Source organism: Castor canadensis, chromosome 12 (assembly GCF_047511655.1).
Source record: "Castor canadensis chromosome 12, mCasCan1.hap1v2, whole genome shotgun sequence".
NCBI classification, from domain to species: domain Eukaryota; kingdom Metazoa; phylum Chordata; class Mammalia; order Rodentia; family Castoridae; genus Castor; species Castor canadensis.
In genome coordinates, this window is record NC_133397.1 from 31,368,563 (window position 1) to 31,395,142 (window position 26,580).

At 42.1% G+C, this 26,580-nt stretch overlaps 1 protein-coding gene and 1 pseudogene across 5 annotated transcripts in view; one reads left to right on the forward strand and one right to left on the reverse strand.

The window, feature by feature from the left end:
- The window catches only part of Vit (vitrin), a 106,861-nt gene extending 92,945 nt beyond the window's left edge, over window positions 1–13,916 (forward strand). For 2 of the 5 annotated variants that reach the window (XM_020170123.2, XM_074049503.1), the window contains 4 exons: window positions 8–111; window positions 3,193–3,419; window positions 5,868–6,381; window positions 10,166–13,914. In XM_020170123.2, coding sequence (XP_020025712.2) covers window positions 8–111; window positions 3,193–3,419; window positions 5,868–6,381; window positions 10,166–10,344 — 1,024 coding nt within the window. In that variant the 3' untranslated portion in view covers window positions 10,345–13,914. Of the gene's footprint in view, window positions 1–7; window positions 112–3,192; window positions 3,420–5,867; window positions 6,382–10,165 lie in introns of all 5 variants that reach the window. The other 3 variants (XM_074049504.1, XM_074049502.1, XM_074049505.1) reach the window with 3 other exon arrangements.
- A 5,972-nt stretch (window positions 13,917–19,888) lies between these two features.
- Window positions 19,889–25,826, reverse strand: LOC141414790 (calcyclin-binding protein pseudogene; annotated as a pseudogene).
- Between the last annotated feature and the right edge of the window lie 754 nt (window positions 25,827–26,580).

Sequence of the window (26,580 nt, forward strand, 5' to 3'; positions counted from 1 at the left end):
TCTTCAGAGACAACCCTGCTACCCATTTTAACCTCAAAACTCACATGAATTCTCGAGATCTGAAGACAGCTATAGAGAAAATTAACCAGAGAGGAGGACTTTCTAATGTAGGTATGTGACCCAGATTTAGGTAATTCTATCTTGTTGCCATGGTTCTCTTTCTACGTGGTTGTCTTCTAATATTTTGTATAGAAGGAGGAAAAAAAGTAATTTATTAAAAATGACTCACACAACACCTGTATCTTTTCTAAAGTATTAATATGGATTCAGGTGATTTGACAAGAATTGCCAAAATACATGTGCTGTGGAGTTCCAGTCTGCTTGGCTCCTCAGGCTGGCTATGGACCTTAGGTCAAGCAGGACTGCTATTGGGACTAGCTCTTGGTTGGCTTACAAGTCACCAACCATTTCCATTTAGGAAGCCCTCAGGGCTCTTTGGGAGTCTTGTTTCTATCAGCTACTGTTGTAGTGGCACGGTCATGTATCAGGAGAGGCATGTCTTCTATTTCAAGATTAGTCCCCTTGCAATGTGACCTTTGGGAGGGCAAGGGTGTCACCAGAAATCCAAAGTCTAGTCTTCATTGGATCAGGTCACCCAGAGGTGTCTAGACATTAGGAGAGTTTCACACTAACCACACTAGAAGACTGTCAAAGAGTCCTTGACAATTATTTATTTATAAATAGTAGCCTGGCTTTGGGGACACTGGGTAGAGAGTTGATTGTCCACTTTTCAGGGAAACTGTTCCTACCACAGAAGTCCAAAGCAACTGAGAAGTTAACCACAGTGGCTTGGCATGGAGAACATGCAGAAAGTAGAACTGTCTTTGAGGGAGCATCCTTGGATCTTAGTCCCCTCCCCCTTCCCATGATCATTCCTCTAGTGACCAAAACACTTACCCAGCAAATACAGAGCCTTTCGCCTGTGTGGGATGCTAAATAAACACAAGTCAAGGCACTGCTCTCCATGATCCCAAGTCCATATTACCTTCATCACAAGCATGATAGAGTTCATTTCTGTTTTGTTTTCAACTTAATGCTCCATTAGCAAAATTCCAGAGAAAAACTTCAGAAGGTATTTGACTTCCCTGGTAAGAGCAGAGAGGTGTTATAACCCAAGTGACATACGTTCTTCAGTGGATGACATGTTCTAACTCTGCCTCTATATCATTCATGGGTTGGGGTTAGAGACCACAATCCATCCAGTTGATTGAGACACAGAGGGATTTATTTCACAATATTAAATATTTTGAGAATTATGGAAATGTCTGAAGAGCAGACTGTAGGCTGAGCTTTCAGAGATGACTTGTAAAGGCTTCTTGAAGAACCAGCTTCCAAGAGAGTTGCTACTTCTTTCAAGATGAGGAAACCACTTTCTGAATTCTGCCATCACAGCCTCTTCAAGAACCTGCCTCAGCAAGGAAGCCACCATGATCAGGAATTTTCTTCTATAGCTTCCAGCTCCAACACCATGCTCTGCCTGTCCATTCACAACCACAAAATGGGTGCTCCACCCTTATCCCTCAACACCATCAAAGCCAGCAACCCAAAACAGCACCTCTACTAATAGTGCCCCTAGAGAGGTAAAATATTCTGCAGATTCTTGTCAGCAGGAAGAGCAGAAACAGAAGTATAGCCTCTCCCTCACTTTCATCTTCTAAATCTTGTGCAAGCATATTCATTCGTGGAACTAAAACAAAGCTGGGGATCTAGAGACAAAGGAGTATGGAGAATGTAGTTTTCAAACTTCCAGCCTCTGGTGTTGAGACCCACTGAAGGGTTGGTGGATTGTATGTTGAGCACCGGTTCACTACGGCCTCCAGATTCAAGGTTAGGTGGAGGTCAAGGTGAACTTCTTATGGCTCACTGTGCGCTGCCTACAGGTGCCTAATGTTAAGCTGGAGAAGACTGCTGGGCACGTTGGGCCTTGAGTTCTTAGCAGCCAAGGTTTTCCCTTAGCAACTGAGGTCTGTGCAGCCAGTTCGCATGGGATCACCAAAACATTTCTCTAGCAATTTTATATGTAAGCACTTGATGCTGTCATTCAACAGGTAAAATTATGCCAGCCAGTGGAGCCAGGAAACTATACAAAACCATGAAAACATTGAATGTAATAGTATTAGTCCTAAAGTCCAAAGCATGTAGTTCTTAACTGTTACTGCGATTTGTCCTGAAAGCTATGGCCCTTCTGTCCAGAGAGACACTTGTTTACATAAATACTTTGTATAACTTCAGGGGTACACACACACACACACACACACACACACACACACACCCTAAGATCCACGGAGCCTGGGTCAAGAGCCATACTGTATGTAGCCATGACTACTGAAGTGTGATCAGTCATCCCAGGTGAATCTGGGGCAGTCAGAACTAGAACTGAAAAAGTCCTGGAAAACTGGGACAGTTGGTCAAACTAGTTAACTCTAAAAATATCCTGAGACTCTGCACAGTGTGACATATGCACTTAAGAAAAGCATGCCAAAGTCTTCAGAAAACCTCATGACTGGTGTGCTTTAACTGAAGCAGATTGTTGGCCTGGAAGTGTAGGCCCAGGGAACTTGAGTGACCTACTCAGAGCCATATAGCTAGTAGTTAGCACAGACAGAGTTAGATCAAACTGCTCAGTTCCTAGTGGATACAGCTTTTCTATGACCAGCCACACCTGTACCCCTGACCTGGAATGGGGGAAAAAAAAAAACCAAAACACCACTGACTATGGAATACAGCTGTCCCCCACAGCTCCTGGAGCTCTGGCTCACCCAGGCTGCAGGAAGCCAAGACACTGCATGTCACCTTCTACGCCTCCCCCCCCACCAAGACACAATAGGGGCCTGCTTAGTGACTCAGTGCGGATCCAGCACTTAGGCAGAGAAGGTGGCCCTTTTGTTCTAGTGGAAGTGTTTCTCCCCTGCTTGCTGATCCCTAAAACATTTTTCAAGGCAAGAGACAATTAGAAGTGAATAGCTTAAAATGAAATAGAAGAGGGACCTTGATGGCTGCACAACAGCGTGAATGTACTAAATGCTACTGAATTGTTCACCTAAAAATAGTTATAATGATTTTTTTTTAAAAGACACAAGATACTAGAGAGGAATGAGTATGTTTTTCTGGACCTCTTTGTGCTGCTGGAATCTATTCCTATATTTATAATTGCCACAATTATTCCAAGAAAGGATATTCTTTTTCTTCCAGGCCGGGCCATCTCTTTTGTGACCAAGAACTTCTTTTCCAAAGCCAGTGGAAATAGAGGTGGCGCTCCCAACGTGGTTGTGGTGATGGTGGATGGCTGGCCCACAGACAAAGTGGAGGAGACGTCAAGACTTGCGAGAGAGTCAGGAATCAACGTTTTCTTCGTCACCATTGAAGGTGCCGTGGAAAATGAAGAACAGTACGTGATGGAGCCCAACTTTGCAAATAAGGTATAACTGTCCAGAGAGCACCCAACCTAAGGATCAAGGCTATTTTCTCAGGCCTTCAAATATGTGTGAAACTTACTTCTGCGTAGTAGAGCTTCCAGCGAGAGAACCTGGAATTTCCCTCCCAGAGCAAAACCCCATGCCCATCCCGAGGCCAGCGACTTGGGAGCAGAGGGGAAGATTCATGTCCCCAAGGTCTCATTTGAGTCTTTTTCTTACTGCTCCCACAGCACCAGGAGACCCAACCAGAGGTTCCACACAAATGCACATGAGCGCACACATGTGTACATACCCACTGTCTCTCACACACAAACGTACATACAAGCCCTCGCAAATGCATTCTGCAAATTAATCCATTTGCCAAAGAAGAGAAAGGAGGTGTTGAACTAGGTCAGAGCAGTCATGTTTCCAGTGATACTCCTGGGTTCTGTGGAGATGCCTGGCAGGAGATGGTCCAAGCCAATGGGGAGCTAAGCCTTCTGTTCCCATTCCACCACAGCCACCTCATGCCCTATACAGCAGAACTCCATGTAAACCTTCCTTTGAAGGCAGGGCTCCACCTGGAAAGGAGGGAGAGAGGGAACGAGGAAAGGAGGAAGGCAGGAAGGAAGGAAGCCTCAGATAGCATCATTTTTGATGCTCCTCCCGCTTTAATATTCTGTGTGTTCAGAGCTAGCAGGGCACCATACTAATCTGCTGACTACTTCTTGTTCATTGGAATTCTCTTCTTCCTTGGCTTCCTAGACATCACGTGGCTCTTATTTTACTTGTTCTCTTCTTTTTTCTGTCTTGTACCCTAAACAAAGACTTCTGTAAGACTCAACCCTGACCTTCCCTCCTCTCTCACAAAGCTTTCTCCTTCCAGAATCTCCCCCAGGGCCACAGCTTTCCCCTTCATCTCTTGATGTCCAGCAGGGCTGACTTTTCTGGGTTTTTTTCTTTACTTTTCTTTCTTCTTCTTTTTTTTTTTTTTATATTCCGTCAGAACCTTAAACCCTACTGTAACAAGCCAAGTTCATCAACTTTCCCGCCCGAACTGTGTCCTCCAGACTTTGCTTGGATGGCCCCCACCCATCCCAAAGGGCAGTGTCACCCCAGAATTCCACATCAGCTCTGGCATCATGCCTGTTGTTTCTCTGTTCTTTCTCATTCAAAATGCCACCTCCCCAGTTCAAGCCAGTACTTTACATCTGGTCTTTCTCCCCCCTGGGTCTCCCCACATTAGCTTTCACATTGGGTCCTTGTTCCTAGTCCGTCACTGCTCCCCATTGCTGTTGAGGACTTCTGGAGTAGCATCCCAATTTACCATCCAGACCCACCTACTCTGACCAACCCGACCACACACACGGGCTCTGTGCTCCAGACAACTGGTCTCCTGTCCATGGTCAGTGCCACTACTCTCATGGCTTTACTCGCCTATTGGGTGGGACTCCCTCCTTTCCCTCCCACCGACCAGCACTCAGTATTCAGCTCTCACGCCACCTAGTCCCTGGAAAGTTTTATGAACCCCGTTTAGGTTTTTGTAAATGAATAAAAAATATTTCCTAGAAAGATTTTCAAACCATTTCTTGTTTCAAAATAAGTTTTTAATGATACAAGTTCATCTGTAATCATGACGCCTGACTCTCTGGGTGACCCCCAGAGGCATGGGCAAGGAAGAAACGCCCCCACCTTGGGGACACTGGCCTAGTCACTTCCAGGAGCACACCAACCAGTTCGCTCAGTGTTTATTTGCAGTTGTCTTAAATTTTCTCTGGACAAGCTATGCATTTGCCCAGAGGCAGGGTTCACTGGAGGGCAGAGCTTGGGTTTGGAAAGCCAACAGATTGGTATTCTAGTCTCAGGGACCATGGTATGTCCCTTTGCAGCTCTCAGTTTGTTGCCTTATGACTAGGCTATAATTCCACCTTCTAGGGTAAGGGTGGGGATTTAATGAAAGAATCCAAGAGTATCTGGCAGGACCCTGACACACGTGGCCACTCAGCACTGGGGGGCCCCTTCCTACAGAGTGCAGGGCTGCTCTGGAAACATCTCTTTAGTCATTTATTGTGTGTGTCTTCTGTTTTCTTCCTCAGAACAAAAGCTTTCTTTAATTCTCTTATGCATTGGTGCCCACCAAGGCCATTCTGATGGCTGGCTTCCAGTACAAATAACTTGAAGATCCGAGAGGCAGAAATATGAAGCTGAAATCAGTGCTTTACATCTCCTGTGAATTTGCCTAGCAGACTACTTTGCACTAGGGCAGAGATCCAGCTGAGGGGGCAGAAGTGGGTCCAGATGTTACTGGAGTGCCCAGCCAGGTGAACTGGTATGGAGAAAGGGCTCAACAAAAACTAGCACAGGAGACAAGAGTCTGTTTGCATCTTCACCCGCATGGTAGTCAAGGCAACAGTGACAGGTTGGAGGACTTGACCCCTGACCTGGCGAGTGTCCCTCTTTTCCATTTTCTAGGCTGTGTGCAGAACAAACGGCTTCTACTCATTCAGCGTGCAAAGTTGGTTCGGCCTCCACAAGACCGTGCAGCCCCTGGTGAAGCGAGTCTGTGACACTGACCGGCTGGCCTGCAGCAAGACCTGCTTGAACTCAGCCGACATCGGCTTCGTTATTGATGGCTCCAGCAGCGTGGGGACAGGCAACTTCCGCACCGTGTTGCAGTTTGTAGCCAACATCAGCAAGGAGTTTGAGATTTCAGACACGGACACACGCATCGGGGCAGTGCAGTACACCTACGAGCAAAGGCTGGAGTTTGGATTTGACAAGTACAACACCAAGCCCGATGTCATCAATGCTATTAAGAGGGTGGGGTACTGGAGTGGTGGCACCAGCACAGGGGCTGCCATCCAGTATGCCCTGGAACAGCTCTTCAAGAAGTCCAAACCCAACAAGAGGAAACTAATGATTCTCATCACCGATGGCAGGTCCTATGACGACGTGAGGATTCCAGCCATGGCTGCCCACCACAAGGGTAAGTGGGTCCTGTGGCTCAGCCGGAGTGCTCAGGCATCTCTCTAGGTTTGGGGACCAATGTCCCTGCTGGGCAAGTAAGGTACTGTCTTTTGCTGCCGTAGTTTTGTCTATGATTTAAGAAAAATTTTCAGCTGGGAAAGGTGATACATACTGCAATCCCAGTACTTGGAAGGCTAAGGTAAGAGGATCGTGAGCTCAAGGCCAGCCTGAGTCATATAGTGAGAGCCTTTTTCAAGAAACCAAAAATAAAAAAAGAGGGGCCTCTCTGAGTAGTGAAGAGGGTAGAAAAGAGGGACAGCAAGTGGTTCCCCAAGTGTCCTTGAAAATTCAAGGTCTGTGGATGGCTGGGAGCAGTAACCCTTCCCTTTACATCCTATATGTGGCTCAAGTGGTAGAAAGCCTGCCTAGCAAGTGCAAGGCCCTGAGTTCGAATTCCAGAACCATCAAAAGATTCTTTACTTTATGAAAGAAACCAAACATCTATTTCTATTGGAGACACCAAATTGTGTTAGTACCTTTTAAAGAATAATAATTCTTTTTAAGAAAAGTCCTATTTTTGTAAACAACTGCCAACAAGATCTTGGGAGTTTGGAGGAAATCTCAAAGACATTTTGATTCCAAATATTTTCAGAGGTATTTCCATACAAAAATTTCTAAGATGTCAACAGAAAGTTTAAAAACATGAAAGGTAAGCAAAATATTTTTGTAAATGTTTAGAAAGTCACTACATTCATACCTCTTTTGCAGGATGTATGTATATAATCACTTCTGAAAAGTGCCATGAAATATCATGAAACTATAAACAGCCTGGAGAAAACTCTAAGTGATAATAGTAATAATAATAAAAGTAAACTAAGTGTTCAGTGAACATGAGACCTAAGTGCTAGCGTACAGAACACACTCAGAGTCATGGTTGGTTGTTGTCTTTTTCTGTGCCTACGTTTAATTTGGGTTATGTTGCCGACTTTTCTGTATTCTTGAAAACTGCTTTAAATCGTTCCTAAAATAAGACTTAATGAAGGGGCAGTGCTAGCTTTGGGAAAGCAAGGTATCTAGACAATGCATTCAGGCAAAGTCTTCCCAGTGACTTAACATTTGCAGAGCCTGTGAGGTATGCTCATAATGGTGGGATGGTTGGTGGCAGCAGTCACAGGTTCTCTTGGGCTCAATGTCCCAAAGTGAGGGGCAGAGGTTGATGGAACAGCTGTAAACTTCAAGCCCAGGGGTCTCCTGCTTGCTCCAGACATCTGTCTGCAGCTCACCCTCAGCAACACTAACACTTATTTTTCTAAATGGATCTTTGAGCCTCACCCAGAGATATCAGTAGCTTACTCATCAGAAGAGAAGTCCGAGGGAAACAGGAGCTATCCAGGAAGTTTGAAAGAACTGGCACCAGTAGGTGCAAGTGACCTGGAGGCGGGTCCCTAAGTTCTAAGATCTGTCTAAAACTGTAATGAGTAGTATGTCCCTGGGAGTACACAAGTCCAGGCTGGCTGACCCTCTGTCAGGATTGCTAGTAGAAGGTTCTCTAAATAGAAGGTTCTCTACAGCCAGGTGGTCCCAAGGACCTGCAAAAACAAACTCTAATACTGTTTTGCAGTCTTTATTAGACAACCTTTTCATCTTTGCTTAGAAAAGAGGCCTTCATCGGTCTAAGCCCAGCTCTGCAGCAAAGCTGTTTCCATTGCCACTTGGCAGCATTTAAAAACCCAAAGCTAGACAATATTCAAAGAAGAGAAAATGGAGAGATGATAAAAGGGACCGGCAGCTTACATGCAGCTCAGTGGACCACAGTTGAAAAGCAGATTATACCAGAGCCAAGTGAAGCAGAGGCAGCTTTATAACCAGTGAGCCAGAGCACCAAGAAGATTCTGGAATGAGATTGACTTCTGTGGAAGCTGAAGGCGAGGTCCCTGGGCAGAAAACCATATCCAGGCCTGCCATGGGAATCATGGCCATCTTGCTCACCTGCTCTAATCAGCCTGAAGGTCGCATGGGAATAGAATCTTGTAGAATAAGGTCAGTACTGGCTGACCACAACCCAAATCAAGAACCATCACAGAAGGCAGTCTCCCTGTGTTCCCACTAAGAATAGGTGCCTCCTCTCCGAGTCCTCACCTCCTCTCCCTGTAGCATCTTGCTCCCCCTGTGATCCAGAACCTTCTATCCCATTATACCCTTCCCCATTCACACTTAGACATGTTAAAAATAAAATATTCCCTTTGACCCCATTCTCTGCTCCTGTTACCACTTGCTTCCTTCCCTGCACGGCCAAACTGTGTGCTGTCTGAACATCTGTATTCATGGTTTTTTTGCCACTCAACTCAGAAATTCACTAGGTTTCTTTAGCACCTCCTCCCCCTGAAACAGGACAGGTTTGGTTTTGTTTATTTTGTTTTATTTTTTCCAAATGCAGCGAGTACTTTTTTGTTTTCATCTTACAGAACCTCTGTGCAGCCGGCAGCACTGCGCCACCCTCTTTCTTTATCTTGATAAGGAAATAAGGTTGGACGATATGGCTTGTAAAGTCACCCCCAAGCCTTAGTCATTGGTTCAATTAAAACAGAAACCTGTTCTAGTTTAAAATATCTTGGGGCTGTGATTGTGGCTCAAGTGGTACAATGCCTGCATAAGGCTCTGAGTTCAAAACTCAGTAGTGCCACCAAAAAAAAAAAGAAGAAGAAGAAGAAGATGACCTTTAACTGTCTTTTTTTTTTCAGTGTTGGGGATCAAACCTAGTGTCTTGCACATGCTAGGCAATTGCTGTACCAATGAGCTTCACCTCCCACCCTGGAACCAGCTTTGGATGTTTTTAAGATTCTCTGAGATTTTGTTTGGCTCTCTGCATGAGTAGAGCAGGCACAATCCATGTGATGTCATCTGAATGGCTACAGAAGTTTTACTTGTCCCCAAATATCCTCCCCTCTGCTGCTCCCGGACATGAAATTCTTTTTTTAAAAATATTAGTGAGATAAGCCAAGCCCAAAAGATCAAATATCACATGTTCTCACTCATTTGTAGAACTGACCTAAAATGACAGTGTTGATGATGACACATGAGTGTAAATGGGAAGACTGACTGTAGGGGAGGGTGGTCTGGATGGGGCGGGGAGAGGAAGGGACATGGAGAGATGAGGAGGATCAAAATACTCTACCTGTATACATTGAAGACAACATAATGAAACCCACCAAGCACTGTTTGGAAAGGGTAGAAGAGGATGGGGGGAATGGGATATAATGGAGGGGTGAACTTATTCAAAGTACCCTGTACACATGTGTGGTATTATCACAATGAAACTCCAGTATTATTGATGTATGCTAATTCAAAAAGAAAATTTGATAAAATGGGTTTCATATGACACTTTCATACATGTATATAATGAACTTAGATCATTCCCCCCCATTACCCTCTTTTGTTCTTCTTACTTATTTCCACTGGTCCCCTTCTTCTTCCCAAATAGCTGGACATACAATTTTTACCATGTGTTTACTCCATTTTGTACATAGTTTGTCTCTCAAACAACTATAACTTATACTAATTTTGTTACTGTTTGCACAGAGCAGATATTCAAAAGTATTTATTGAATGAATAACTATAAATATAAGCAACCATAGTTAGTCTTAATTCTAGAACCCAGAGGTTCATAGGATCTTTTGTTCGTTTTTCGTGGCATATTTCCAGTTGAGGGTTTGGTTATGCTGACCTAGCAATAGGGTGGAAAAGATTCATTAGCAGAACCTTTTCTGGGGGATGTTCGCTTCATCTGATCTTTGTCTCCACAGGAGTGATCACCTATGCAATAGGTGTTGCATGGGCTGCACAGGATGAGCTGGAAATCATTGCCACTTACCCAGCCAGGGACCACTCCTTCTTTGTGGATGAGTTTGACAATCTCTACAAATCTGTCCCCAGGATCATCCAGAACATCTGCACAGAGTTCAACTCACAGCCTCGGAACTGAATTCATAGCAGGCGAAGAACCACGAATGCTGCCTCACTGGTTGACTCTGGACCATGCTCAGTACTTCCAGGGCACACAGGGTGGCAAGGCTTGGGTAGGACTTGGAAAAACAGATGCATTGTTGCTTTTTTTGGCCATCGTGATTTTCCTAGTTGGAGTTAGATAAATAGTCATCGAGTTGTAGAGTGAACAGAAACAATACATCATTTTGAGGGTGCCATTTTTGACATTTGTTTTCAAAACACGTGTTCAGAAGAGAGTATAGCACTTAAGACAGGCTCTAATCAAGCTTTTGTGAGAACTTTTTTTATTTTTATTTCTCATTAGAACTCTGTAACCCTCAACATTTCATTTTTGTCACAATATGTAGGAGTCGTTGCTTAATTAAATGTGTAGAAGGATTACATGCAACTTTTCTGATTGGACGAGTGTAGTGTTCATGAGTTTGTAGTGGGACCGTGCTCTGTCTTCCCAGCCCAAAGTGACCACATACCCAGTGGGATGTAGAAAGATGTGGCATGGACATAGCTGCTCCTGATGGGCGTCCCTCTCACTGTCACCCCAATCACCAAATACCTGCAGCACACTGCTTTAGGGGCAGATGGCCCTGGAACCCTGGAAGACTAAGTTGACCTTGTTTGAAGTGGAACATTAGGTTCCACTTGGGAGACAGGCCCTGTCCTGTGACCTGGGAAGTCTGAGTCTGGGATTGGAACCTGAGACTGAGCACGTTTTAAGAGCTCTCCAGCGATTCTTCTGTGCTGCCAGGATGGAGAACCACTGAGCTCCACCTGAGGGCTTTAGTGCTACAGCTGTTTCTTGGGAGAGTCTTGTTGTACCTGCTGTCCTGGGTCCACCTAGTTTGGCATTGGTTCTGGATTTTTCAACCCAGTAACAAGATATTAGTATTGCTGTTTTGCATTAGAATACACTGGAAAGAGTTTAGTTAAACTTCACTTCCTCTGCCAAGATTCATCTATCAGCATGTACAGTACATGTGCAAGTGGGGGAACATTAAAAAAATCTCGCATGGAGATGACTCAATTGTTATGTTTTATAAAACTATGTTGAAGAATATTACTCTGAAAACACAAAAAACACAGTACCTGTGTCAATAGCTGGGACAAAATCTTTACATAAAGATAGATTTGAGGATATCATCCATTGATCAGAATTTGCACTGAGCCTACCAAATCTCTTAGTACTTGGGGAGGTGGACAGGGAGAATATTGTCAATTAAAAATATTGTGGTCTGCAGAGAAAAATCAATGGAACAGTTCAGAAATTTCAAATTTATTAACTATACTTCAAAGGCAATAGCAACCATTTTTGTTCCAAAATTTCAAAGTATGAAAACAATTTTTGAAAAGGAAATTCTTCAGGAAGATACAAGTGATACTCTATGTGTGACAGACTCAACTAAAAATCTAATTTAAAAATGCAAATTAGTACTAGAAACAGTTAATAGGACTATGTTTTTGACTGTGAAGATAATCTGTACAAAGGACTTTTACCACATGGCTTCCAAGAACACATATACATTATTTTAGTTTTTTTAAATTCTATTTTAGAATATGGTTATTTAATACAATTGTGGTTGTCCTTCAGCCTTCTCGGGGGATTGGTTCCTGGGCCTGCTCCCCATTGGATACCAAATTCCTTGAATGTTCAAGCCCCCTGTTTAGAATGGTGTGAGCACACAACTTGTGCTCATCCTCTTACCTGCTTTAAATCATCTCTGAATTACTTATAATACTTGCTACGGTATAGATAGGTGCTTTGCTGTATTGTTTAGGGAATAATGACAATGCAGACACAAATTTTTTTTGTATTTTCAATTTGAATTTCAATTGGTTGAATCCCTGGGTGTGGAAGGTCAACAGTATTTTATAGGGGCCTTAATATAAAAATGATCTGTCACCAATAAGCTAATGTTTCCAAAAGTAGTGTGATTTTAATTATTTTGGAGTCCTTTTTCATGCACAAAACTATCTTCATTTAGAAAATAAAGTGTATGATCACCCTAGTGATAGGTATTATAATATAGAAGGTGAATGAAACCTCTTCCAATGTTATTTTGTCCACACATTGCCAACAAATATTTGTGTGTGTGCTTGGGGGAGGAAGGAGCCCATGAGGTGAGTAGTTGAGCTTCTCAGAGGTTGAGTGTCCACAGAACTGTCTGTGTGATGTTCAAGTCTGTGTGATGTATCAAAGTCAGTGATAGGAGGTAGCATAGAGAGAAAAACAGTAAGCCAAGCTCTGGTATCCTCAGCCAAGACAGTGACTGGGAGGTTGGTAGAAGACAGTAGTGACAGGATGGGGGACAGAATATACCCTTAGGCTAGCACTTCACAAGAGCTAAAGGGGATAGTTTGGAAGAGACAATATCTATCCCCATTCCAGGACTGAAAGATGAAACCCAGGCCCGAAGGTCATGCAGACAGGGAGGGCCAGAACTATAATTCAGATCTGTCAGGGTGGCTCACTGACTACCTTTTATTGGGGTCAAAACCCTCACTCCATCTCATCCCCACCCCACCTAGTTCTCTGGGGCTCTGGTCTGGCCTTGCAGAGCTCTCTGGATGCTGCAGATTCTAGGGCACTTATCCTAAGGCAACTCTACCTTCTGTGATCTCAACAGAAAAATCTCTTCTGTGCCCTTTCTTTTCAAAGTCAACCACCACAAATAGACAAGGAGCATGGAATCACCTTCTCTGGGCATACAGGGTTTCTCAACTCCATTTCACCTAATTTTCCCTGTTCTCATAAATTAAGATCCTCTGGCAGAAGTTTCTATGCCGAGGATCAAGGTTTTGTAACAAGGCTCTGCTAAAAGTTTCTGGCCAATCTGACAAGGTTCAGATATTTTTTGTTTCTCTGGGCTCCTTAGATAACCCTTTTGAACAGGGCTAAACCTTTATAAAGCCATTGTCTCAGGAGGCCAGCGTGAGTTTATAGGTAATGTTCTTGATCCAAGGATTTTCCAGCCTAAAAGAGGAGTTTCCAAATAATAATGTTGTTTTCCAATCAAAATCCTAAGAGAAGCTTTCCCCTTAGGTTATAATACATAAATGCTGTCAGAAGAAGTATGATTGAAAGTACAAATTCAATTGTTTTGGAAAAAACATTTATCCAGCTAATGCCTTTGAGGAATCATAGTCTAGTGAGACACCAGAAACAAATGAAGAATTAAAGTTGGGTAACTGTTATCATGGGGTCAAGCACAAAGTGCTTGCCAATTGTAGTTATGCCTAACAGTGAGTGTTTCGCAGAATCTGGACACGTTCTAAGGTTTCACACGTATTAACTCACCTCTAGGGCTTGCTGAGATGTTCTTCATATCCCCATTTTACAGATCATGCATCCGAGGCATGGAGAGGCCAGGTATGGCCTTGAGAGGCTCAAGGTCATCGAGTTGGTATGAGGCAGATCTGAAAGTTTAACCAGGCAATCTGGCACCAGGGTCTATACCTATCCACTTTGCTTCTCATAAAGGTGGCACACAAGATAACCAAAATGGCTGCATAGGAAGTTCTCTAGTAGACTTGACAGCTTTATATATATGTAATTTTTTTATGTATTATATATACATATATATGTATAATATATATTATATATAATTCCATATATAATATATGTATTATATATATATAATTCCATCAAGTATGCATTCAACATCTGTTAAATGGTCAATATAAACAGAGCCTGTGGAAATGTCCCATTTTGTGGACATCCATCCTGCTCTCACTTAAGATGGATAACGTTTATAGTCTATAGTCCCTGTAGACTCTGGAATACTTTGGGTTCCCCTACTGTCTTGATAAACTCTTACTCATCCTTCCAGTCTCAGCCCAAATGCAATCTCCTCTTTGGAGCCTTCTCTGACTTGCTCAGATAGACTTAGGCTTTCTGGCTACAGACATCAACTTACTCCCTTCTCATTAGGGATCACAAGCCAAACATTTTATTTTATTTCTTTTTTAATTTTTATTTTTTGGCAGTACTGGGACTTGAACTCAGGGCCTTGAACTTGCTAGGCAGGTGTTCTGCTCAACCACTTGGCTAGCCCAAGCCACACATTTTAACAAGGACAAGGAGTCCAGAAAATGAAAACTTTGAATGTAAGTTACCTGACAGTGGCATCTGACAGTGGCAGCTCTAATGCAGAAGGTGGCAAGAGAAAGACAAGATCTAACTCCATCCAGGCTGCCCCACTCTCTCTACTTCCTTCTCATGTTCCCTACTGGATGTTACAATCACTGTCTTTCTAGGTCTAAAGCCCTTTAAGGGTATCTACACATAGGGCCATTCTGATTCTGCTCTCATTTCTACACTTAATCTTAGCCAAAAAGCTAAGAAGCAATTCCTGCTCTCATTTCTCCTGCAGAAATTAAAATTTTGTTTTCTGTTTACTTCTCTGGATTTTGTTTAACGAATACGATTAAGTACCCATGAGGTGACAGGCATTGGGATACACTGGAGTACAAAGATGAATGAGATCTGTCCATCCCCGAGAAGTTCACAGGCTACCATGGGAAAGAAGCTAAAAGATATTGTCTCACTAATGTGAAAGACAGGCAAGTGTGGAAGGCTTCCTGAGCTGGGTTTTCTGGAAAGAGCCTGTTTCAACTCAAGCTAAGAAAAATGGAAAAGACAACCCAGCAGAAGGAGTGATATGAGTGAAGATGAGGCTGCACAAAGCAGTGTGCTGCACAATGAGACTGAGCGTGAGATGTGAGGCAAGAGCATCCAGAAGTGAGCCAGCCCATGGGAGGCTGTGTTGGTTAAGGTTTTCTAGATTGCAAGCAACAGCAACTTAATTCATAGCAGCTCAAGCACAGGAGAATTTTTGGAAGGAAACTGGAGTAATTTTTAGAAGGCCAGGGAGACAATAGAGCCTCAGAAATGGAACCAGGGACAGGAGCCGGACAGGGGACCAGGTAACCCTCTTGTTTCACCATCTTCCACAATGGTCTTCATCTGGAAATTGGTAAACAGCTGTGTTGAAAGAGAATAAAGAAAAATTTCTCTCTGCTTAGGGACTGACCCAGGATTCAGCCTCCTTCATCATGACACCTGGTCACCAGGCTGATGCAGCTGGTAGGGAACGATCACTCACATCCTTCTGTCTCATCACCTACAATTAATGTCTTGCAGTTCCTTGAAGCATCAAGTTGCCTTAAATGCCAACGTCCCCAAGTTTCTAAGTTTGGAAAAGCAAAAGCAGCCTGAATGGAGGTCTTCCAGCTCTGTAGTCTTCTTTTGTTTTGCTTGGAAGCTTTACCTAAGAAAGCCAACATCTGTCTCTCTAAGACTCCCTTTCACTGTTTTTGGCCTTGGTGACAGCAATATGTTGCTTGTTATTCACCATTAACTGTCAAGAATCTCTTCAGATGGTCAGGAAGACAGATGTGATGCTTCTATGATCCATTCTGTTTCTACAGGAAGGCCTAACTGTAGAGAAATGCTCTACTTAAATCATCATCCACATGGAAAACAAACAGGTCAAAAGACCACAGTTTCAAAGCAGGCTTTTGCCTGGTTTGGAAAAAGTCCTTTAATTGAAAAATACTGAACTTTCTCCCTGCCATTCCTACTGGGCCTGTAGGCAGGAAGCTGCCCAAGTAAGCAAATACGATACTTGGCTTGACAGCTGAGACTTTGCTTAAAAACACAATCTCTGCTGAATAGCCCCTTTCTGTGATTCCTCCAGCCTCACACTTGCTTAGGGTGAACAGGGTGTATTCAGGTTAATGGCAAACTGGCAATCTGGGTTCTCCACAAAGAGCCTTTACATGACTGCCCAAGGCACAGACAGCCGGAGGGGCTAGAAGTCATAGGAACTGTGTGAGCGCCAAAACAAGATCCAAGATCAATTTAATTGTTGTTGGTCTGACATCCCCAAGGCATCTGTAAATCTGTATCCTGATATCATGATATTGATTGTTTTTCCATTGCCTTAAGACGTTACAAGTTCTCCTTAGAACCTCAGTGAAAGGGAGTTTCTTTCTGACCTCAATAGGAGGATTGTACAGCATTTTAAAGCCAAAGAGGGAACAAGGACAAGTTGAAAGGTTGCAAACCACTAAGATATGCCCCAAGCAAAACAAATGAGCAGACAGAGTTTTCTAAAGGGCAAGTTAGCAGTGTAATTTGTTTTGTCCTAAAAAATGCCCTTCTTTGACCTGGGGGACAACTGCAGTGCGGGAACTGCAGGGGTCTTTCCAGCACTACAACCCAAGTTCCAGGCCCCAAACATCCAAGGCCTTGTTTCTGTCTTCAGAGCAGGGAATTCTCCTGAAGTGGAAAAATCCACCTTTTGTCCTGTAGACATCTAGTCCTGAGCAGTCAAAAAGATCTCTGCAAGCAAGATACAGCAGAACTGGGGTGCCCTCAGGGAGCCAAGACTGTCCTAAGCAGACCTGGGGCGTCCCTCAGAGAACCCCCAAAGCCATGGGTCCTGCATTTTGCCAGTGAGGATGAGGCAACACCATTGAGTAGTTACTGTCCATATGATTTTGCATCCAGTGTTGGAGAGACCTAGGGAATTTTGGTGACAGTAGTAAAACCAATCACTGATATCAGTTACAAAGTCCCAATGTGTCATGAGCTAGCCACTGTACTAGCAGCTTTGTCCTCATTATGTCATTGAAGACACAAAATTCATGTTGAATCAATGTGTATTTCAAAACCATTTTTCTCCAGTACTTCTTTTGAGAAAGATTCTTCTTATACAACCATCAACCATCAATGAAAGTGCACCATGTGTCAAAAATATTTTTATAATCATTATGTCCTCAATTAGTAGTTCTTGGTTTCCAAAGAGGACAGTGAGACACAGAGAAGCTAAGAAGTTGCTCAAGTTCACACAGGCAGAAAGGAAAGCTGGTCCATTAACCTGGGTCTCCTAACAATAGGGTCAGAGCCCTCTTCAGTGTAGAATGGCTACCTGGCCTCTCTCTGCCTTTCCCTTCCTCTTCTTACCTGTCAGTCGCCTGCCACTTCCCCCCTAGTTTCTCTCTTCCCCTGGCTGCCATCTTTCAGTCACATACTAGAGAACCATTTCTTCAGCTCCACACATTTTAGGCCTATATTTTGGTTCTATCACTATTTTCTACCCTGCAGATCATGGAAGGCTGGAAAGTTAATTGCAGGATGCCAGCGGACTTTTGCCTTCTGCATCCCTTTTCATACCAGCTCAGACAATGTTGGTCCAATTCACTGACAGGCTCTTAACATGGTTTCACACAGAATAATTGAAAGAGACTGTATGTGCTCTGGGAAACTAAAGGGTAAAAAGGAAAAGCAGAAAAGTCCCAATGTGGAGTACACCTCTCCTTTAAATTTTAAAGAAAAGGTATTTGATTAATGGATTGTTTTGGATGTCAAACTCTTAACATTTACAAAAACTAAGCATATTAGAAACAAGTTGCTCTGGGAAATTTTTTTGACATTCTTACTGTATCTCAGGGTAATTTCCTTGGGTATAAGATGGTCAGCACTGCAAGCAACCTTGCAATCCAGACTCCATGGTTAAAACCTTTCTCATTCCACATTCCCTCCACACTGCTGCAACCTTGCACACTGACACATGGGCTGTGTGGACCAGGTTCAACTGAGGCCTGACCCTCACCCTATTGGAATGGCCCAAAATGGACAGTTTGTGAGTTGCTGCCACTTTCGGTTACCTTTGGGCCACCTTTCTGTGTTGTAGGAGACCTCTAGCAAGCACTTCCTTTTCAGTCTCCCTGATGCCAGTAAAAACTTGGACTTCAGCCCACACCCCTCTTCAGGGGAGAGTGGCAGACTTTCAAATGAATTCTTTGTCCTCTCAAACTGGTGCCTACCACTCATGATGCCTGTTACCTGGCTTCTTTTGTTTTGGTATTATCCCAGGGGACAAGAGCGATGACAACATATTGACCTGTGTGTTCTGACTGTTGTAAGTAATAAACTATCTGCATCCTTTTGGATCAATTGTGTTTTTATCTGCCCAGCTTCTGACATAGTGGCAAGCCCACCTAAACTGTGGCCTAATCACTGTGCCATGGAGATGGCTTGACCACATGACAGCAGCTGTTTTTTCAAGCTCCCCAGGAAGCCCTCCATGTCACATAGTCTCCCTGGAGGTTTCTGAATGCCCCCAATCTGCACATCATTTGCCCACCCCAGGAGTCTGTGATCTGCCCATACCTGGGAGCTTTTTTTTTTTTTTTTTAACTAAGAAGCAAACTGCAGTATGAAGCAGTTTCTCCCAGGATCTGTCTGCTTGCAATAAAACTACCTTCACCGTAGTGGAGGTGGCACCCGTTTGGGCCTGGGATGGTGTATAGGGTTAATCTTGGCAAGTCATGATGTGGTACTGACTACCAGAAAGGCCATGTAAAGAAAGACTGTGAGGACAGTCTTCTTAAAGAAGATGCTAAAATGAATTGTCCATGTCTGGAGTGGGGAGGGAGCGGACACTGCCAGCTCTCACAGTTGGTATTGGCCCACCTGTGTGGGTTAAGGAGTAAGGCAGCATCTTAGAGATGTGCACTTGGTGAATTAAAAGGAATCTTTCTTAGCTTTTATTCTTGAATATGACATTGCCTGTAAATCCCCTTAACCAGATCTCTTTATTTTCTGGAAAATATTAGGAATGGAGAAAATTAGTTTAGCTTGACTCCTGCTCTAAGGAGCTTTCTAAATAAATCACCTGGAAACATCTAGTTTATAAATATTTCTAAACCAAGAGATCTTTGTAATATGTTGCTTTTGGTCACCATGTCCAGAATTCAGCACAGTGAAGTCTCTCGTTGATACCTGCTCTGAGTTCCAGGGGTTGGGATGAAGAAAAAGTTGTTGAGAGGCTGGCCCTTCCTGAGGTGTTTTCCTATGCCTGGCGCTATTATCTTGGCTGCCTTCACATCTATTATCCCAATTAAGTCTCACACTGACATGCTGGGCACCATTTTATAAAGAAGAAATAGAGACTCAAGAGGTTAAGTAACTGGTCTCAGGGTCACACATTTGTTAAACGTCAGATTCAAAACCAAGTCTATCTCAGAAAAAAAGAATAATGTTAAAAGAAAAACTTCTGACAAATTAAATTTAAGAGTTTAATTGAGCAAAAAAGCAATTTGAAATCATGTAGTCCCCAGAACAGGTTCAGAGAACATTCTGGGCTACAATGTAGCCAGAAAATGAAAATAAGTTACAGACAAGGTACAGAGGCAGCCTAGCTGGTTGCTGCTCTGCATTTGGCTGCTGTGATTGGCTGAGATTCAGCGTTTGTTACAAGTTAGTTCCTTGGTTTAGTTTACATGCTAAACCGGGTTGCAGTTCATGACATAGGAGCTCATTGTATGGAAGCTTCCTCAGGCCAAATTTAGTTTAACAGTATACAATAAAATTATTCACCAATATTTTTTAAAACATTGTTTAAGGTTTGCTTCTCACAGAAGAAAACTCAGAAAACCAACAAGCTACAAAGTTATAGAATAAAACAATATGAAGTTATAAAGGTTAATTTATAAATGCTAATGAACAGGTAGCGAAATGAAAGAAGGATGTCTAAAATGTGAAGTTAGAAATATGGAATTCAAGAAACACCATCTTAAAAAGGGATTTTGCTTAAGCCAGGCATGGTGGTACACATCTGTAAACCCAGCACTGGGGAATCAGAAGCAGAGGATTATGAGTTCAAGGCCAGCCTAAGCTACATAGTGAGACCCTGTCTTAAAAAAACAAAATGAAAAAACAAAGAGAACTTGCTTAGCTTTTTCAAGTATTGAAACATTTTCATAATTCATTGCATTCATAGAAACTTCTCAAGTGACTGAACAAAATGACTTTCCTGGAAGAAGCAAGAAAACCTGTGTTCTTTCATCCCTCACGAACACATTAAATCTTCCTTGTTTTTGAAAGCAGCTCACCACTAGCATGTAGGAAAGTACTAGGCACTTCTCATTACCCAAAGACTTCTTTTGAAATTATTTTCTGCTTGAGAGGAGGCATTGTAAGTCTCCTTCTAGACCTACTTTTGGCAGAAGTAGGTCTAGAAGAACCTGCTAGAACTGACTTGGGGAGTGCATCTCTAAGCAGTAAGGAGCCTTCTTAAAGTCAAAAAACAAACAATTGGTACACAGTCTGATGTGTCAGAAAGGAGAGAATCTATGGCAGATGTGTGACAGCACCTAGTGATAGGGAATACACATGGTAGGTAATGACTGGTCAACCTGACAATAGCTTGTTTTTTGTCTTGACTGTGAAGTATTAAGTCACTTTGAGCTGAATCAGACATCCACATTGTGTATCTGAGTTAAACTGCCTTTATCTGCATCTGTTAGGATAAACATGTAGTTTTCTCTACTTTAGACTATTGATGTGATGGATTACGTTGATTGGTTTTCAAACACTGTGTCCTTTCATGGCAGAGGGAGGAAGGGACGGAGAGGGTGAAAGATGAAATAAGAGATAGAGACAAAGTTCTCTGACATCTTGTTTTCTAAGGGTATTAATCTCATCCTGAGGGTCCCACCCTCACCTCACCTACTCCCAATTACCTCCTGTAATATTGCAATATAAGAAATACATTATTTGGTTTTTGTTCCTAACAGAGAGCATCTAAAACATTTAGAATGTCCTGAGAGCTACAGGTGAGAGGAGCATCTTTTATTACTCATAAAAGTCCTTTTGGACCACACCTGACTTTATACTAATGTCTCTTGGAGGTTAAGGGCTGGTTGCCAGAGGAAACCACCACGTGGTTAGAGTGTTGGAACTTTCAGCCCCAGCCCCACACCTATGGGGAGGGAAGAGGAGCTGGAGATGGAGTACAATCACCAATGGCCAAATATTTAGTCATCATGCTTCATAATGGAACTTCCCCAAGCCCTAAACGATGGTGTTCAGAGCACTTTTTGAGCTGGTGAACACATGAAGCTGGAAGGGCAGTATACCCAGATAGAGCATGGAATTTCCACCCCACTGCCCACACAGCTTGCCGATGCAAATCCTCCCACGAGACTGTTCCTGAGTTGTATCAGCCTTTATAATAAACTGGCAGACGTGAGTACAGTGCCTTCCTGAGTTCTGTGAGCCATTCCAACAAATTATCAAACCTGTGGGGTAGGTCATAGAACCCCTCTATTTATAGATAGTCAGAAGTGCAGATGGCAACCTGGGACATACGATTGGACTTCTGTGGAACTGAGTCCTTTCAACTTGTGACACAGTGTCAGAATTGAATTGTAGGATACCCAGTTAATGTCCTTAAAGACTGGAGAATTGCTTGGGTGATTATAAAAAGAAACATCTGGGATCAGAAGTGTTGTATGAATAATGCTTTTTTCATTTAGCTCCCAAAGGCCCCATGTCTAAATACCATAATATTAGGGATTCAAAATATAAATGGGGGGGGGAGGTAGAGTCACAATTCAGTTTACAGCACTGCCAAAAAGAGCAAAGTTGTAAGTAGTATGGCCCTTCCTTTTAATTTTAATTTTTAATTATTTTTTAATTTTTATTTTATTCATATGTGCATACGTTTGGGTCTTTTTAAAAAAAATCTTGTAGGACTTGAATTTGGATGACGTGACTGTCATTGTGAGAGCCACCTTGAGCCAAACAAGAAGTGCAAAAATCTGAACTTACTGTGATAGAAAAATAACCCCTACCTGGCTTTCTCAAACCTCAGGCTAATTCCACTGACAGAGCTGTACTTTGTACATCTGAGCACTGAAGGTAAAGTAATCCAGTATTAATGAGCAAACACACTCAGAGTAAGATAGGCAATGTAGCCAAACTCCATGGCTCACTCCAGATGGTTCTTTGTTATTCACTTTGTATGTCTGTACTTAGGAAGAATTTTTAAACTGCTAGGAAACTGTACAGTGACTATGATACCAAAATCCAAAATACTTTTCAAACTCTCCCCAATGACATAAAAAAAAGAGATGAGTTTGAGTAAAACAGTGAGATTTGAGGAGAGAGGGAAAAAAGTGATGTCCTTAGGTCCCCAAAGCAAGGGACAAGAAGAAGCTGAGTAACACTTCTCATTAGCTACTGACCCAGGATACTTCAGATGGGATTCTGGATAAATTCTTAAGTTCTGCTCTGCCTAAATCCTTAAATGGATCATAGGGAACTGAACACACAAAAAATACTTTTAAAAAAAATAAAAATCCAACTTTATTGAACATAGAAATGGATAGGTTTCAAATAAATTATTTTTGCTTCATGGTTACTACTTTTGTAACCATCTGATCCATGGCAGAACTTACTAACGTTGGCACTATACAAAGATGCTTGTCTATCCTTGCCAAGTTTCTATTTAGTTTTAGTTCAATTCATAAACAAATATAATTAAATCTGGATAAAAACATTTGTGACTGGATTATTAGCACATGCACTGCTTAAACTGGTAACAAAGGATCAACTGCTCTCCAGCAACTTTCAAACACATGCACAAATGTGAATGCAAAAATTGGAACTCTATGCAAAAATTTTTGGTTTTACTCTCAATTATTCTTATGTCAGTAGTAGCTGGTATCAGTAACTTACAGGCAAATACTTTTGCTTCCTACCTCCTAGCTAAACAAAAATAACACATAATGCAGCATTTTCATTAGGTAAAACTTACTTTTTATGTTTCAATAAGAATGCCATATAAACCTTTCTTGAACAAAATGATCAAGGTACTAATGAACCCATCTTTGGAGGAAGTGTTTAATAAGCATATTTTATTTAATAAAGCCTCCAGTAAGAAATGGAGAATTCACTGCCTTTATTTAGAAGTCTGTGTCAATAATTATCTGACAAATTTACATGTAGCTCACCAACATTCCCTTGTTGGAAACATCAGTATTTCCACATCACAGTTCCCCAAAGGTCTTAATAAAAGTCTCTCAAAGTTCTGTCTCTCCATTGGCTCGCTTCTCTCTCGATTCTACCCAGGCTTTATTAATGGTTTACTTTATATCATCATCTCATCTTCATCAATTTTCTTTAGAACATTAATCCCTCACTGGGATCTTCTTCAATGTCATAGGAAGGCTTTTCTTTGTCTTTGCACTTTTTCAACTTGAGTCAAGTAGCTTCACAGTGTGTTATCCACTTGCTTTCTACATAAGAACTGTATCAGTTTTGACTTTTTTTGAACTGGCTCCAACAGAGATGGGTTTCAAAGGTCGTTCACAATCATTGAGTAACTCTTCTCATTTAGACTCTTTACCAAAAGGCCAAATGACCACTGTGATATAAATGCACCTGTACATTCTCAGTAGGAACTTGATGAGCTCCAGTTAAGGTAATGCAGATTTTCATAAACTTATCTGGCTGATGCCATCCATAATTACTTTTTTCACTGTTTTGCCGGTTGTAATGGGAGTAACCACAGCAGCTGGCTTTTCATGGTCCAGCTCTGTTTCTTTTCTGATTTCTGTAGCATTTCATACTTTATTTCAGTCTCAATCTTAGATTTTTCAGCTATAACAGCATCATGTCCTCTTTTCCTACTGGATTTTTCCAGCAGCACCTTGACCTCTTCTAGATCTTTCTGCAGACATTTGTAGGAATTGGCTAAGCAAGTTCAAAACCTGTAGGTCAGGTAGGCAAGAATGGAGGATCAAGGCAGACTGTGGTAATACTTCTTTTGATTGAACTCAAAATTTATGATCATGGAACCCAACAATGAACAGGCTATCATCTGTGTTTATAACTCTTGCTTGATTACAACACCAAACCCTTCATATATAAGCAGAGCACCTTCATGTGTTGTAAGTGACAAGCACATCAACCAACTTGAGCATAACTAATCTTACTGCCAAGGAGCTGAGAAGATAAAAGAGAGAGGTCCTGAGTCTTCCATATCTCTGAGGCAGGAAGACTGTGCAGACACTTGGACACAGTTTTCCTTCCATGACCTTCCCAGTGCACTGACAACTTGTCTCCTACCCAGACCTCAGAGCAGAGCTCACCATACCTTCCCTCATATTTGGAACTGCCACCAAAAGTTCTTGACAGTTTAGTTCTAATGAATAAAGACAGTGACACATGTAAGGGAGGCAAGTTATCAGAGAGGGAAAAACAACAGGATAATCAGAAAAGTTTTTTTCTTAACAAAATAAATTATGATAGAGAAGTTGAAAAAATAATTAGGACCATTTAAATAAAGTCAATTATAGACAAACAAAAAGGATTTCCTAAAACCTTAAAAACAGAAGGAAAGGGGGTGGGATGTAGCTCAGTGATAAGAGTACTTGCCTGGCATTCTCAAGGCCCTGGGTTCAATCCCTAGTACCACAAAATAAATAAATAAAATAGAAATAAAACAAACAAACAAAACAAAACAGAAGGAAAGGAGGAAAGTCAGTGGCCTGAAAGTGGAAAAAGTATCTTAAGTCATAGATCAAAAATAATTCCTTAGTGCTAGGGGCATGGCTAAAATGGTAGAGTGCCTGACTAGCAAACACAAGGCTCTGAGTTCAAATCCCAGGACTAACAATAAAAAACAAACAAGTTGGGTGTGATGGTGTACACCTGTACTCCCAGCTATGTGGGAGACGGAGATGGGAGGATCAGGGTTCAAGGCTGGCCCCAGGCAAGATCAAGAGACTCTACTTGAAAAATAAACTAAGCAAAAAGTGATGGAGGTGTGGTCCAAGTGGTAGAGCACTCCAACGAGTGCAAGCCCTGAAATCAAACCCCAGTAACTGCCCAAAATTCAAAAACAAAAAACTCACACCTGTAACCCTAGCTACTCAGGGGGCAGCCCGGGCAAATAGTTTGAGAAACCCTATATTGAAAAAAGTCTATCACAAAAAAGGGCTGAAGAGCCACATGTTCTCCCTCATGTGGATTATAGACCTACAAAAAATGCAGCAATGTTATGGGACACGGGTCACATTAAGGGGAGGCTGTGCAAGAGAGGGATAGGGCAAGGGAAGGAAACCAAAAACTTGAATGTGGTTGATGTGCTCATGGTACAGGAATGAATACAGAAATCTTAAACTGGCTGGGTACACCATGTGAAGGGGACTAGGGAGGAGTGAAGAGGACTGGTAGAGATGAACCAGTTGGGGTTGTAATACATATATGCATGGAAACAACACAAGGAAACTTCAGGTGTAGCTATCTTTATCTCAAACTAACAAAAATGCCATGTTTCTCCATCTTTTATGTTTTTTCTTCTACAAAATCAGAGAACAGGAGGGCAGAACAGGTTCTGAGGAGATGGTTGGGACTAGTGGGAGGGGGGAGGTGGGAAAGAGGGTGGAGGATAAATATGGTGTAAATAATTTATACGTATGTATGTATAAATGGTAAAAATGATACCTGTTGAAACTGTTCCAGGAATTGGGGGGAGAGGGGATGAAGAAGAGCAGTGGAGGGGGTGAATTCAAGTATGACATATTTGATACATGGTAAGAACCCTTGTAAATGCTACAATGCATCCCCATGCAGCACAACAATAAAAGTCAAAATATTTCCCCTGAAAAATAAAGTAACTGCTTCAACTCACAAAAAAAGGGGGGTGGGGGTGGGGAGGCTGGTAGAGTGGCTCAAGCAGTAAGAGCAACTGCTTTGAAAGCATGAGACCCTGAGTTCAAACCCCACTGCTGCCAAAAAAAAGTTACTTAGCCAGAGAATTTTAAAAGGTTTATCCACTTCCAGACAAAAAGAGCAAGTGACATACAAAAAAGAGTTCTAGCTAGCATCAGACTTTTTATCTGCAACAGTGAATGTTTTTCAGGCCACTTAATATAACCCCAAAAATCTATGCTCAACCAAGATATCATTCAACTAGCCCATCAAGGGAAAATGCCGAGGACAAGAAATGAAGTAGAACAGATTCCAAGCAACAGGAAGATAAAGCAGAGGAAATATAGGGGTAAGCAATAAACCTTCACACATGTACATTGCCCAGAGCTACAGAAGCAAACCAAAAATGAATGGGACAGTCCTGTAAGATAAAGAATCGTCATACCTAAAATGACAAATGTCCCCGTAAGAAATATGGATAGAAATAGTTTTCTATCAAAATAATGATAGGCTATCTGAAAATATGAAAAGGAAATGCTAGGAATGGAATACTGAGAGACAATAAAATGGAAATTTGTTATAGTCTAGAACTATAGAAATCTAATTATGCCAGCAAAATGTATGAAGTGGACAGAGGATTGGGAAATATAAACTAAACACATCTTTGGGTATGCATTTTGGGGAGGGAAAGGTGAATATATTCTAAAA